This window comes from Sorex fumeus, unplaced genomic scaffold, assembly GCF_029834395.1.
Source record: "Sorex fumeus unplaced genomic scaffold, SorFum_2.1 ptg000099l, whole genome shotgun sequence".
In the NCBI taxonomy this organism is placed as follows: Eukaryota; Metazoa; Chordata; class Mammalia; order Eulipotyphla; family Soricidae; genus Sorex; species Sorex fumeus.
Window position 1 is genome coordinate 342,182 of NW_026606156.1, and position 15,895 is coordinate 358,076.

Below are 15,895 nucleotides of genomic sequence, written 5' to 3' on the forward strand. Positions count from 1 at the left end.
ATGTAGCTCAGTGGTAGAGCACTTGCCTTGTATGTGTTGAGCTCCCCAGCACAACCAAAAACAACCCCCAAACAACAGATGAGATTGTTCATTTGTTCGCTATATTGGAAAATGTAACAATGTTGAATGTCACCATATATAATCTAAAATGGCAAGTGTTGGTTACCGTCTGGCTCAGTCTGTACCAAAAGCACAGAGAAAGTATCACACTTTTTTTGTTTTGGGGTCATTCCTAGCCAGTTCCTGGGGAGTCACTTCATTGCCAAGAACCAGAAGCACTGCTACCGTTCTCAAAAATTAGGAAATTACTAGGCTTTGGAGGGAACAGTGAGTTGGGACCCAGGTGAAGAACATACAATCCATGTCTTATATAAGTACCGCGCGCTAACCGATTGCGCCACTGGAGCTCCAATCCATGTCTTATAAATCACAGTGTCACATAAAGGAAATAAGTCATTTTCATTCCATACAAAACAGTATCCACACAAAAGAAATAAAGCCCATTTTTTTTGGCAAAGCTAGTTTATTGAACTTTTATGAAAAGAAAGGGGTGAAACTATTTCACCCCCCATCAAAAAAAAAGCCTTTAGCTTTTAGGAGAAAATTAATTCACAATACCTGATCCATGAAGCATTGTCATTAATAACTAACCACATTAGATACTGGATTAAGATCCTTTGGTGGTCTCAAAATAGGACTTTTCCAAAATCTGATATTTTCCATTAATGATCACAGTTAAATCCACAGAGGTTACAAAATCTGTAGTTTGTGCTTTAAAAATAAACAACTGTTTGAAAGCCACCATTTTGGAAATGATTTCTCGTGATGAAGTGCTTTATAAATATTTTGGAAAATATCTAAAAGTTTAATCCCCATAAAACTGATAGATGTTTTTTTATAAAAATAACTTACAAAAAAATCAAAACAATAAATCATCATAAATGAGATACAAATATTTTAAGATTAATAAATATTAATGTGAAAAATAAAGTCCTTTTAAAGAACTATAAAGGATATTTGCTACTAACGTCTTACAAGAGAAAATAAAGTTGTAGTACTTTTTTTTAAAAAAAAAAGCCATTAATAACAGCACTAAAAGACCATAAATGTGCTTAAAGTCTGTAAACTTTCTTCCCTTACTTTAGAAAGTGTTTTGAAAAGCAGTACACAGATTCCCTTCTTTAAAATATGGCTACGCCCATCACAATTATTATAGCTATCACTTTTCAATAGAAAAATATATACAAATCAAAACTGATTTGCATAGTCAGGCAATCTTTAACTCCAGCGTAAGAAAAATTAATTACTCCCCCTACACATGAACATTTTCCTTACGCGGAGTACTTAAAACTAAGAAACTATTTCCTGTGATTATGACTTTCAGCTAGTCCATTTGATAAAATTATCTGATTCTTCTTAAAAATATGTTTTTTCTTTTGGGTCACACCCAGCGATGTCCAGGGGTTGTTCCTGGCTCTGCACTCAGAAATTACTCCTGGCAGTGCTCAAGAGACCATATGGGATGCCAGCAACCAAACCCAGGCGGACGGTGTGCAAGGCAAACACCCTACTGCTATACTATCACTCCAGCCCCCAATTATCTGATTCTTAAAACTCATCCAGCTCTGACCACCAGGATGATTCAAGAAATGTCTGTACAGGACTAGATCTAATCTGAGTCCGCACACTGCCAACAGCCTACCATGATCACCTCCTGGCCTCCTTTCTCCTGATGCTCAACACCAAGCCTGTGGAGAAAGATCATGTGTGGCTGATGCTGAGTTCAAGGCGCTTCCTCCATAAGCTGGCCATCTTTGCACAAAGCACAGGTAAGCTACTTTTGAAAAGATCCTTCCCCTCTCTGCCGGCTGAAGGAGCTATTTGTCAATACCCACTTGGTTTCTTCCCTTGCTTCTTGTGAGTGGAATCTAAGTGTGGCGCTATCACACCTAGAGCCTCCGTGACTGTGGGCTGCGACCCCGTGGGAGGCAGCACCACTGAATGGGGATGCGGAAATGCGAACAATCCGCAACAGCGAAAGGCCTCTCGATGCATACCAACCACGGGTTAATCTGACAGCAGCCACGCAGTGAGGCCAAGGTGCTGCAGGCATGTTCAGAACCAGCTGAAGAACCCGGCTTAGTGCGGCCAGGCCTGACTACAGGGATAGATGCTTTTAGGCCTCGGCAGAGAGAGGGCCACTCTCGAAGATCTAATCCAGATGCAGGATGATTAATCCCATTTTTACTCTCTAAACTGACTGATGGGGAGTCCGGGAGAACAAGGGCCATGCAGCCAGATAACAGCCTGAGCTTGCGGATCAGTCACGCAGGCATTCAGGAGCTGCAGCCTGATCACGCCAAGTTATGACTCAACCATTCACCACTGATTTCACACCGGGCAAAGTTACCAAAATCAAATATAAAGCACCTTGTAATGTCACTTCATTTGCATTAAAATCTGACTTACTGTTGCTAGCTACACTACAATTTAGTTAAAAAAAATGATTTAACCCATTCTTTAAAAGTTAAGTAGAACTGGTATTACTTAGAAATATCAAATACCCAGAACTCTTAGGAAAGTCATCCGTCATTCTTCATCAAGTCTCTGAAATCATTCTATGCCTTCCCTCTGCCACCAAAAGTAAAGTCTTGGCTCTAAAATGTACCAGTCATAAAGCCACTGATCACATTAATACAATGAAAAAAAAAACTCCAGCAAGGCAAATTATCGGGTTGTGCCCGGCTAAGGCCATTTCCCACTCAGACATGCCCGTAAATACATACTGAACACTCCCTATTTATTCCGGTCCCAGGGACACAGGACTGAGTGGCCAGTGACTTCAAGCTCCGTCACAGCAGCCGTCTAAAAACTTCCTTGGCTGTCATCAGTGGGCAGCCTCGGACCTTCGCTTCATTCTCAACCTCACCCAAAAGCCACATTTTTCTCCGGTGCTGTGACAAAAACAAATGTAAGTAGCTACAAGAGACAAAAGTGAGCGTGCCCATGTGCGTGTCAGGATGACCCATCACACAACGCTCACACCCTCCGTCGTCTTGTCGGATGGCAGGAGGATTTCTGGAGTCAAAGTTGGCATCACCCCATTCACTAGCAATAGCAAGTCACCGCAGGTTTGGGTCCCGGGTTCAGGATCACGCCATTCTCAGGGGGCTGGCTAAGCATTAAAGGCTTGTGACTCTTCAGCTTATGCGCCAACGTCATAAAGATGGCTTCCACGTGGTCATTGTCGTTGGGATTTTTAGCAGAGGTTTCGAACAAAGGCATACTGTGTGTGTCAGCGAATTTCTGGGCCAAGTCTGTAGGTACCTGGATGGCACTTCGCAAGTCACACTTGTTTCCCACGAGGATCCGAGGGATGTCGCTGGCCAGCAGATGCTGTTTGCACTCTTCAATCCACGATGGCAGGCTGTGGAAACTCACCATGTTGGTCATGTCGTACACAAAGACGACGGCGTGGACGTTGCGGTAGTAGTGCTGGACCATGCTCTTTCGGAAGCGCTCCTGTCCCGCGGTGTCCCACAGCTGAATCTGGAAGGGAAAAGCAAAGCTTAGCATTGTGTTCTGAGGACAGCTTCTTCGTGCCTGACAGTCCTGCTGTGCCCTTTGCTATTTCTTTTTTTTTTTTCCTTTTTGGGTCACACCCAGCAATGCTCAGGGGTTACTCCTGGCTCTGCACTTAGGAATTACTCCTGGCGGTGCTCGGTGGACCATACGGGATGCTGGAAATGGAACCTAGGCTTGCAAGGCAAACGCCCTACCCGTTGCGCTACTGCTCCGGCCCTGCCGTTTGCTATTTCTTCCCTCCCAATACCAGTTCCTTCCAGGCTCAGCTTAATGATTGCTTAGTCTCACAAGCTGGTGTCCCATCCACATTTCAGGAAGCTGGGGCAGGGCTGGGGATTGGACCCTGTGATAGGCACGAATCGGGTCCTGAATGAGAAAATGAACCAGAGCAAAGAAGATGGCTCCAGGATCAGGGGTGCAGGCTTTGCCTGTGTAGAACCGAGTTTGGTGCCAGCAACATATGGCCTGGAAGGCCTCTATGTTCCACCCAGGTGGCCCCAACATCACTTGCATGGAGCTCAGGCCCACACAATGAACCATCATTCCAGTTCTCCAAGCACCCAAGCTCCCTGCCAATACTTGGGAGGTCCCCCAACTACGTAGTGAACCAGCATAGATATTACAAGGCATGCAAAGTGTCACCCCCAACCAATACCCATCCATATACACTCTACAAAACATTCTCCTGAAGACTAGGAAACCACTGATTTACCACAAACATCTCCACCGAGAAAACTGTTTCACTATCCACAGTATGTTCCAGTATGTGGAAATTGGGAGGAAAGAAGTATCTGCCGTGAGACTCAGCAGTAAATCCCAGAAGACAGCAGCTCGCCGGAGATCGCACCAGGGCACCTTAGATGGAGCAGGGGTCCCCTCTCCGCCCATTCAAGATGAACCCCCGGTGGCCACAAACATCCAGAAAAAAACCCAGGTACTTGGGACCAGGGACTGAAGACTCCAGGCCATAAGGCAGCGGCTGGGATGGGCGGTCCCTTCCCATTTCCCCGCCCCTTTGGGGTCCTGGCTGTCATGCCCAGGAACTACCTCTGGGCATCAAGGGCCTTGATCCAGAGAATCACAAATGAATCTCAAAATGGATTAGCTCCCTACAGAGATGTCTCCGGACCCCAATCATTTACAATTTTAGAATTTCAGGACCTGAGAAAGTGGCTGGGCAACCTCTCATGATATTCATAATAAAAAAAGTATCTAGCATATGTCTGTGGCAGGCAGGCTTGAATGGGAGTGGGACAATTTGAAATAATGGTGGTAGGAAGGTATAATGGTGATAGAATTGGTGTTGAAATACTGAATATACTCAATGTGAACAACCTTATGAAAATTTTAAAAATTACAATAAAAAAAGAATATCTGCCATGTGTGAGAGACTGGGGACAGCAGGAAAAGCCGGAGTGCAGGACCTAGTCATGTGGAAGGTCTGGGTTGATCCTCAATATCACAAGGTCCCTGAGCACTACTGGGAGGAAACCCCCAAAAGAGATATACATACATAAACAGGCACGCGCATGCGCGCACACACACAATCCATTCTCTCAAGACTGGGAGCAAATCCCCCCCCCACACACACACACACACACACACACACGGTCTATTAAGACTGAATCTCACACTGGGGCTTCAGCAAGCAGGTAAGATGCTTGCCTTTACCGTGGTTACCCAGGTCTGCTGCCTGACAGCGCATATGGTCCCCTGAGCACAGGGTCAGGAGAAAGATCCGAAACCACTAGACCCAAAACCATTAGATGTGGCCCCAAAACAAACCTAAGTCATTCTTTTGATTATTTCATACAGAGGCATTCATATGATGGTGGGACTAATCACAAAACACTAGAAAGACATTTGTTCCGAGGCTGGAGAGAGTGCAGGGAATGAGGTGCTTATCTTGCACAAGAACGACCTGGATTCCATCCCTTGTCCCTCACAGTCCCTGAGCCCTACCAAGAGTGACCCCAGAGTACTGAGCCAGAAGTAAGCCCTGAGCATCAATGGGTATGGCCTCCCAGATTTATTTTACTTTGAATTTCCTTCTGTTCTACATTATTTGATTACTTTTCAAATTTCATTTAATTGCATATATGTATTTTTGTACAAACTCAATACATCAAGATCCTTCGTGAGCTCTATTATGGATTCACTACCAGGATCTCACCATTCTACAAAGATGTAATCATCCATGTCAAGAGAGGAGTTTGGCAGGGTGATACCATTTCACCAAAACTCTTCAGTGCACCCTCGAGAACATCATGCGACGACTGGAATGGGAAAGAATGGGAGTGAAGATAGATGGTCGGCAACTATACCACCTCCGTTTTGCTGATGACATCGTTCTAATAACACCAAACATCAGCCAAGCGGCACAAATGCTGACCGACTTTGACCATGAGTGTGGAAAGGTCGGACTACAGCTGAATCTTACGAAGACAATGTTTATGAGAAACAGCCTCGTTCCTGACACTCCATTCGCTCTCAACGGAACCACCATCTCCGAATGCAACAGTTATATATACCTAGGTCGAGAAATCAACATGATGAATGACCTGGCACCTGAGTTGCGCAGGAGGAAGAGAGCGGCTTGGAATGCCTTCAAGAGCGTTGAAGAATAACTAAGAGGATGAAGAACCTCCAGCTACGAGCACATCTCTTCGATTCCACTGTTCTTCCTGCATTAACATACACCTCAGAGACCTGGGCCCTACGAAAACAGGATGAGAACGCTATTCAGGTCTCTCAAAAAGGAATCAAAAGAGCTATGCTTGGAATATCATGATTCAAATGAGAGATAGAATCCGGAGTTCTGATCTTCGTCAACGCTCAAGAATCAGGGACGCTGTCTCATCTGCTAAGGCATCAAAAATCAGATGGGCTGGACACGTAATGAGGTTTACAGACAACCGCTGGACTAGAGCCATTACTGACACAGGATGTCAAAAGATCGCATGGACGCCCACCTACAAGATGGTCAGACTTCTTTGTCAAGACCCTGAATGATTGGTTTGAGGCTCTGCATGTTCCTAGAATGAACAGATGTCATTGGGCTACACTAGCATGCAACAGGGATGAATGGAGACATTACTGGCACCCGCTCGAGTAACTCGATGAATAACGGGGGATCAAGTGATCAAGTAATGTTTTTTTTCATGTTGAGTCCCTCAAGCAGTGTTCTAGGCCGATTCCATGAGGTGCGGCGCCAATCAGACAGGGCCTTTCAATGTTCAGGCTCGAGATTGCTAGGGCAGTGGGGTCAGAGACTCTAGGATGACACCCGCAGTGATGGGGAGGCACCATGCAGTGCAGGTTCAAACTGGAAACAGGCATCAGCTCCAGCACTCTACGCTACCTTGATGACAGGCCAGGGCAGAGATAACTGACCACACAGGAGAGCTGGGGAGATTCCTGATCCACAGATAGTGGGGAGATTCCTGATCCACACAGGAGAGCCAGGAAGATTCCTGATCCAGAGAGAGAGGTGGGGAGACTACTGATCCACACAGAGCTGAGGAGATTCCTGATCCACACAGGAGAGCCAGAGAGATTCCTGATCCACACAGGAAAGCCAGGGAGATTCCTGATCCACACAGGAAAGCCAGGGAGATTCCTGATCCACACAGGAGAGCCAGGGAGATTTCGGATCCACACAGAGAGCGGGGAGATTCCTGATCCACACAGGAGAGCCAGGGAGATTCCTGATCCACACAGGAGAGCCAGGAAGATTCCTGATCCACACAGGAGAGCCAGGGAGATTCCCGATCCACACAGGAGAGCCAGGGAGATTTCGGATCCACACAGAGAGCGGGGAGATTCCTGATCCACAGAGGAGAGCCGGGGAGATTCCTGACGCTCACAGAGAGCCAGGGAGAGTCCTGACCCTCAGAGCGGGGAGACTCCTGACGCACGACAGAAGAGACAAATCACCAAATCACAGAAGAACCAGAAGAAGGGATTGTTCCTCGCAGAGCGGAGAGCGCAGGAGGTAACAAGCAGCAATGTGAACCGGAAGGAACACGGGGACCAGAGCGTTTTGAGGGACGCGCGCAGGAAGCGCATCAGAAAGGCGGGCCATGGCAAGCTGATGCGAATCTCAAGCAGAGGCTCAATGGCCTGCATGCGGATGGGGACCGGGAACAGCCTTCCAGATGTGTTAGTCACTGCCAACAGAGCACAGACTCCCGCGACTTGGTGGAGAGGAATCAACAGCTGCAGCAACAATCTAAAGACAGGCTGAGGGGCTGGAGAGACAGCACAGTGGGTTAAGGTACTGCTGTGTACCCAGTGGGCCTGGGTCACCTGAACACAGAGCCAGAACCAAGGCCTGAGTACTGCTGGGTGTGGCCCCAAATGGAAAAAAAAAACACTGAAAACAAAACAAACAAAAACCCCTGAATAAGGAACTTTTAATTTCTTTCAGGCTCACCCCTCATGATGCTGGGGGCGGTGCTGGGGACCCACTCAGTGCTGCAGCTGGAACCTGGGGCTGTCACTCCATGAAGAAAGGAGAGAAATGGGGCGGGTAGAAGAGCAGAGATTTGTGGGGCACGGAGAAGGTATCCCTGGTATCAAGGGCAGGGCAGGGGGGGGGAAGGGGGAACCTAGGACAGCAGCGCTTGGTGAGGTAAACCCTGTGCTCAGGGTCAGTACCAGAAGGAGATCATGCACCCCTGTCTTTCCAAGGCTCAGTGGAGCGACGGCCAAACCAGATCTGGAGGATTGCAGAAAGGGGCAGCTGAGGGCCAAACGGGCAACAGGAGACAGCCCCTCCGTGGGGGTCACCCTCCGTCCAATACTCAGTATTTGACCCCGCACAGAACAGGACCTTTCAACTTCATCACAAGTTTGCCGGCACCTTCCCATGTTTCCCCGCTCGGTTCCAGCTGAGTAAGGACCTAGCGGCTTGGGTGAGCGTCACGGTCTGGGGAGCGGAAGGCAGGCAGTGAGAAAGGGGGCCTCGACCCTCACTCCTGACCCCCCTCTTAAATTTCCCATCGCAGCCCAGCTGGTGCCCCTAATCCCAAAATCCCTTCTTTCCTTCTCCGTGCTCCCCCCAGACTCAACCGCATAACCCAATCCCCTGCTTTTCTCCCACCTCCCCAGGCCCAACCTACTGGGATGAAACTGAAGGAGATACAGCCGCCTGTCTGCCCAGGATGATACAGGCACAGCCATCACTTCCTCTACAAAGGAGACTCAGCTTGGAGAACCCCCAATGGACCACTACAGCAATTCCCCACTCAGCACAGGACACCCAAAGGTCCACCGGCAATCAAAGTGGGGCGAGAAGGAGCTGATTCCTTTTCAGCACTGGCTCCCCTCTGCCACAGATAGCAGGAGCACCCCCGTTGGCGGCAAGGATGCTGGGAATGAAGTTTTCTTGCCCCAAAAGTGTAAGGGGAGGAACGATGCTCTGAGACCCGACACTACTCCTGCATGCATCACCCACACAGAGGCTCTAAGGTCCATCGCCAAGACCCTCACTGAAAGCAGCCAGGGCTGAAGAGAGTAATACAGTGAGAAGGGCATTTGCTCAGGACTGACCCAGATTCGATCTCCAGCACCCTTGGGCCCACCAGGAGTGCTCCCTGAGATCAGAGGCACAAGTAAGCCCTAGCCACCACCTGAGATCACGCAGAAACAAAAAAAGAGAAGCAGGAAGAGGTAGGATGAGGAAATGGGGCCAACCGGGACACGGGGTGGGGAGCGTCAGCATGAAGCCCCGTTTGTGGGTCCCACCGGTAGACTCAGTCCTGCCCGATTCTCATTCCAACCCCTCGGAAGCCCGGGAGGCCTTGGGTCGGGCCCCCTCTCCAGGACTCCGGGTCCTCGGTCTCAGGAGCCACCAAAAGAAGCCTGAAGAAGAATGGGAGACGGAAGCACCTTCAGCTGTGTTTGCAGCAGGGACTCGGGGGTACAGAGAGCGTCTGCTAAACTCGTCTACACCCACTCGATTTCCTGCAGAAGCGGCTGAGCAGCTCCCGACGCGGGGGCCGAGCGCTTCCTCAAAGGGAAAGTCTGGCGTCCAGCGGCTCACCAAGTCCTGTCTGTCTGCCCCGTGTGCGTGTTCCAGGCGTGGCAACTGTCACCGCCTCTCCCCGCACTCGCTCCAGCAACCTTCCTCGGGCCTCAATAAAGTGGTCCTCGTCGTGCCAGCATCCGCTCCACGCGGGACCTTTCCGAAACTCGAGGCCCCGGTACAGCGCGCGCACCCGAAACTCCGGGAAGCGCCGCTGGCTAAGTCTGCACTGCTGCGCACACGGTGGGCGCGAGCAGGGCCGGGGCCCCCCGCCCGCCCCCCACCGCTCACCTTGATGCGCTCCCCATCAATCTCCACCGCTCGCTCCCGGAAATCCACGCCGATCGTCGCCTCCGTGCGGTCCGGGAAGCGGCCGGCGCAGAAGCGGTAGGTGAGGCACGTCTTGCCCACGTTGGAGTCGCCGATCACGATGATCTTGAAGATGCGGGAGCGAGCGGGCGGCAGGGTCACCGAGGCCCCGGACGCGGCGCCGCTAGCCGAGAAGCTAGCCTCCAGCGAGGACTCCGTCTCCGAGGCCATCCTGCAATCCGTCCCGAGCTGAGGCGGAGGAAAGGAGTCGCAGGAGCGCTGAGAGGGGGAAGTGCACCGCCCGGAGACCCCCGCGCCCAGGCCCGCCAGCTGCGCCGCGCTACGTCGCGGGGCCACCGCCCCGCCGGCCCCGCAGTGCGCCTGCGCAGCACGGCTCCCGCCCCGCCCGCCGCGCAGCCGCCGCGTCCTCCAGCCCCGCCCACTGCGAACCCGCGCGTCCTTCCGCCCCGCCCACCGCGCAGCTGCGCGCCCTCAGCCCCGCCCACTTAGAGGCCGTGCGTCCTCCAGCTCCGCCCACTGAGCGGCCGCGCGCCCCTCAGCCCCGCCCACTATGAACCCGCGCGTCCTCCGCCCCGCCCACTGCGCAGCTGCGCGCCCTCCAGCCCCGCCCACTGCGAACCCGCGCGTCCTTCCGCCCCGCCCACTGGACAGCTGCGCGCCCTCCAGCCCCGCCCACTGAAAAAGCCATGCGTCCTCCAGCTCCTCCCACTGAGCAGCCGCGCGCCCCTCAGCCCCGCCTACTGCGAACCCCCGTGTCCTTCCGCCCCGCCCACTGCGCAGCCGCGCGCCCCTCAGCCCCACCCACTACGAAGCCTCGCTCCTTTCAGCCCCGCCCACTGCGAAGTCGCGTCCTCCAGCCCCACCCACTGCGCAGCCGCGCGTCCTCCCGCCCCGCCCACTACACAGCCGCTCGCCCTCCAGCCCCGTCCACTGCGAAGCCGCGCATCCTTCTGCCCCGCCCCCTGCGCACTACGCAGCCGCGCGACTTCCGGCCCCACCCACTGCGCAGCCGCCGTGCCCTCCCGCCCCGCCCCTGCACCGCTCCGTCCGCGCGCGGGTACCTGGGAAGGCGCCTGGCTAGCCCGGGCCGGGTTGGCGGCGAGGAGAGGCGCGAGTCCTAGCGCTCGAGCCTCGGAGCCTCGGCCCCTTTACCCCGGCCCGGTCCCGCGCCGGGCCCCTGCGCCCCGGAGGAAGGGGCGCGCTCACCCTCGGTGCGGGGAGAGCCGAAATGCTGCCGAAGGGAAGCGAGTACCACAGGCGTTCTGGCGAGGCGCGCGCGGAAGCGCCGGGGTGCGGGCTGGGCGCCGGGTGCGCGCTGGGTGCCGGGCGCGGGTCCCGGGCAAGGCCGGGGGGCGGGCGCGGCGGGCGGGGGCCGGGGCCGGCCGCGGGCCGGAGGCGCGGGCCCTGCGTGGACTGCGGCGGGGCGCCTTGTTGGCCGGCACGCCGGGGCCAAGAGCTGGGCCGCCCCCCGCCCCAGACGCCCCGGACGGCGAGTCCCGAGCGGCGCGGGGCCCTGTAACCCGCGGGCTTGGCGGCCCCAGGCCTGCCCCGGCATTGGCCGTGGTGCGCCGACCCCCAGTGCTCCTGGGGCCAGAAGAAGTTCATCGGGAGCAGCCGCGGACTTTCATAAATACTTGTGACCCCCGAGCTGGTCCAGCCAACGCCCGTGGCCCGAGAAGTAAAGGAAATCACATGGTGGCCCCTGGGGAGCATTCAGTCCGGCCCAGTTGTTACTCGGGCCACCTCTTGGGCATGAATAAGACCCATTGTGTCCTGGCTGTGTGCAGTGATGTCACAGCTGAGATGTCTCAGCATATGGGCAGGTTGTCTCGTACTTGAGTTTGGGGCCCTGGACCAAGTGACTTTCAAGAATCTCTTTTGGATGACCGGGAGCTTGTCCTCAGAAACCTATCATTGCAAAAAAGGCTGAAGGAGGGAGAGATAGGGAGACTTTTTTTTTTTCCTTCCATGAGAAGTCGTCTTCTTGTGTCACAGTGACAAGACAAGCCGTCTTTCCTGGTTGCACTGATGATTCAACAGTTTAGAACAAGGACTATAGAGAAGTGGACTTGGCCAGACTTCAAGAAGAGGAAGGGGAACAACCGAGTCCTGAAAGTTCTAGAAAAGGAGATCGAGGCAGCAAAGAGGTAACTCAAGAGGCTGACTGCGCAGGCTAGGAGGAGGAGTAGGGTTCAACCCCTCTCCCTGAACCATAAGGCCTGCTGAGCACAGAGCTGCAAGTACTTGCCAGGATGAAACTGGAAGGAAGGAAAAGCATAAACACTTCACTTGGATGAAGCAAAAGGTCGAAGAGGGAAGCGGTAATAAAAGGGTCCAAAATCCATGAGGGATTCCTAAAGCCTAAGTATACAACTTGTATTGTAGGAAAACTGCAGTCGATACTATCAAGTTAGGTTGGACACAAAGCTTATTCTACTTGAAAGTGCATCAAGTTCCTCAGTTTTCGTGGACTGGAAAACACGATTATTTGTCTCTGGTGTATGAGCCCACTGCCAGAGACATAGCTCATTGGTTAGAGCACTTGTATGTGCAAGGGTTTAATCATCAGCAGCACCAAAAACCACCCTAGAAAACTATTGCAGGAGAGCTCGGAATATAATCTTTTAAGTCAACGCATCAATTTGAATAAGAGAATCTGAAAGTGAAAAACAACACAGTTGAAGAATCCAGTTTTGGGGTGGGTAATCAGGTCTTTTCAAAGACTGGTTTAAGGGGGAAAAAGTGAAACCCTAAGGCCTTGTTCTTTCTGATTTCTGGTTTGTCCTGGAGCCACACTCTGGTACTCAGTCACAAAGCAGTGATTGAAGGGGACATTGTGCCTTTGACAGGCCAAGGACATGGAAGAGTGGCTAAAGCATTTGTCTTGCACTACTGCCACCTGGTGGCTACGAAGGGAGTATTTTGTAATTGTTTCCTAAAAAATATTCCTCCTGTTTCCTGTATTAGGAGGGTGGGCAGGAGCAATAGCACAGCAGGTAGGGCATTTGCCTTGCACGTGGCGCCGACCCAGGTTCGATTCCTCCATCCCTCTCAGCCCAGCAAGCTACCAAGAGTATCCTGCCTGCACAGTAGAGCCTGGCAAGTTCCCCATGTCGTATTCAATATGCCAAAAACAGTAACAAGTCTCATAATGGAGACGTTACTGGTGCCCACTCGAACAAATCAATGAACATGGGAAGGACAGTGCTACAGTGCATCAGGAGGGTAGGTAGAAACAAGAGATGGGCCAGCATGGTCAACTGTGAGCAGTGCATGCTTCAGACCTGGGTTCTAGCCTCAAAGTGGCATAAAGTTTGACTTAGTTCTAGCCATCGTTTATTGTAGAGGAAGTGAAAAGGTAGAGAGTTTAGGAGTCAGGGCTGGGCTGAGTTGATAATGGTGTTTGCCTTATGTGCAGTGAACACATGTTCAATCCCTGGCATCCCATATGGTCCACCAGGAGTAACCCCTGAGCACAGAGCCAAGAGTAATCCTGAGTACTATTGGGGCAGAGAGAGTATCGGTGTGAAGTTCCTTGTCTTTCACCTGGCCAACTCCTCTAGACTCATGTTAGTGGAGACTGTCAGTCCTTTTGCTAAGTGCTTACTGTGGGTGGTCTGTGTAGACATCAAGCTGCAATAGAAGAAGCTCCAGTAGATGTGGGCCCAGGGGAGCTGCAAACGGGCTTGAACACCACAGTTTAGTGTGGCCCCAGGCCAGCACCTGTACAAGCAGTCCAATGCCCTGCAAGCAGCACACCCAATGACACCCGATCACCAACAGTTCTGACAAGGTAAGGGGAAAGCTTGCCTTTTCTAATAAAGAACTGTTAGGCACCAGATAAATGGCTCAAAGGGCTAGCGTATGGGCCATGTGTGCGAACTTCCATCCCCAGCAACAACAACAAAAAAAAATGGTCAAGCGTCATCAAAGATTTGATGATCAAGTTTAACACTAAACAAATAAGGTGTGTCCATACCTCGGAGAGCAAGGAACTCCCAAGTGTGCTGCTGAAACAGCTCATCAACACACTGGTCTTCCCCTAGGCTGGTGACACAGCTCACAGCCTGCTACTTCAACAATCAATGAAATGTTCCCAATTGCATGCCTGCTCCAGAGCCATGCTCACAAATCCTCTAAGTACTAACAGTCATGTGGCTTGGGAATTAGGACTTTGTTTAGTTTCCCAGCTCAGAAAAAAAGACTTTACAGCTATTCAGGTCCAAAAGTTCCTGTTGGACCAAATAAGTGCAAATTGCACTGAGCATCTTTCTCAGCCCTTTGCACTTCCTCATTCTATCTCCTAGAGTCTGATATGTGGTCTGATTTGGTATATGGTCTGGTCTGATACATGGTCTGACCCATATATCAAATCTGATAGTCTGATCAAGCCTTTGACCTGTCACTTGTATTTTTTCAGAGGGTTTTTATTACTTTGAAAAAAATTAAAACCTGACTCTGCACTCAGGAATCACTCCTGGTGGGCCTGGAGGATCATATGGGATGCCAGGGGTTTGAACCGGGTGGATGGCATGTGAGGCAAGTGCCCTACCAAGCTGTACTATGGCTCCATCCCATCTGACTCATTAAAGCAGGTTGGTCAGCAAGCTGGGTCCTGCGAATTCTTCATCAGTCTGAAACTGATGATCTAATCTCTTCATCTCTTTGTGGAACTGAGGTCCCAGAGCTTCCTCCCCAGAAGATAAGTTTAAAAACCTGACATAACTGAATACAAGATCCAACCTGTTGACAAGATACTGGACTTAACCTGCTTGCTGGTCCCATGCAAAATCAGATAAATGGATAAAGTCTGGGATCAGAAGCACTGATGATACTCAGCCACAGCAAAACCAATTACCCCATCAAAGCATGGAGAGAGAGGAACAGACACATCCTGAAGACATGTATGGATGTCTTGACATGTATGGCTTTCATGCCAAGAGCCATGAGAAAGTGTTCATCACACATTATCCGGAAAATGCAATTCGAAGGACAAAAGCAACAACTCACACCAGCAGGACTAGCATATATCAAACATGAGAAAGCACCAGTGTTGGTGGATGGTGGGAAAGATCTGTCATTCATCTTTCTGGTTACTGAGTGAAGAGAATCCGGGGAGCACCGTGATGGTGGAGACAAGGAGCAAGATCAAGGCTCCAGGACCAACTCAGAGTCTTGGGTGTTAGGCAACACTTCCACTGGAGACTAAATCATCTGCACCTTTGAACTGGAAAGTACAAAGGTTAAGGCATATGGTCAAGCCTGGTTTAATGCCCGGCAATGCATACGGTCTCTCAAGCCCTGCCAGGAATAGGTCCTGAGCAGAGCCAGGAAAAAGCCTTGGGTACCACCAGGTGTGATCCAACCCTAATCCACCCATCCCCTGAAAATAAACATCCCCAATTGCAGAAATGAGGGAAAGGTATCCTGTGCATTAAAACGAAGAGAACAGCATTGACACAAATTTATCTGACCTGTCAAGGACAAATAAAGTGAAGGGTAGTCTATGAAGCTAACCCACTTCCAGAAAAAAGAGACTGGGTGTTCAGAGACCTATTCAATCATCCAGAATGTTACTCAGCAGCTTGAATAGAGCAGCTTTGGTTTGGCTCAGGCCTGGCACATCAATCTCTACATGCACAGACCAGCCTCGAGCTCTGAGCTCCACGTGGCCTAGAATCATGATTCTATCTGCAGCTGAGCTCTCACACCAGTTCACCTTTATTTTTAGGCACACTCAGCATTGCTCAGGGGTTACTCTTGGCTCTGCACTGAGGAGTTAATCCTAGTGATGCTCCGGGGACCATAAGGGATATTGGGGATCAAACCTGGGTAGGCCACTTCCAAGTCAAACACCCTTGCATTGTCCCAATTTTAGTATTTGTGCTGCCCAAGTGAACAACGTTTTTTGTTTGAGGCCACACCCAGCTAGGCTCAGCACTTTCTCCTGCC

The 15,895-nt window shown here is 51.3% G+C and overlaps 1 protein-coding gene across 1 annotated transcript; it reads right to left on the reverse strand.

Moving 5' to 3' along the window:
* Window positions 1-1,071: 1,071 nt before the first annotated feature.
* On the reverse strand, window positions 1,072-10,166 carry RAB33B (RAB33B, member RAS oncogene family). Its single transcript, XM_056134506.1, has 2 exons — window positions 9,905-10,166; window positions 1,072-3,549 (listed from the first exon to the last, which is right to left on the reverse strand). Exons 1-2 carry the CDS (start codon window positions 10,151-10,153, stop codon window positions 3,109-3,111), a joined length of 690 nt encoding a protein of 229 aa, XP_055990481.1. The 5' UTR covers window positions 10,154-10,166; the 3' UTR covers window positions 1,072-3,108.
* Window positions 10,167-15,895: the final 5,729 nt, after the last annotated feature.

What these genes read in the sequence shown, in the direction of transcription:
- RAB33B (XM_056134506.1), bottom strand. Translation starts at nt 10,153, where the DNA reads ATGGCCTCGGAGACGGAGTCCTCGCTGGAGGCTAGCTTCTCGGCTAGC. An exon ending in TTGATGGGGAGCGCATCAAG is followed by an intron (nt 3,550 to 9,904) that starts GTGAGCGGTGGG and finishes TTTCCCTTCCAG; the next exon opens with ATTCAGCTGTGGGACACCGC.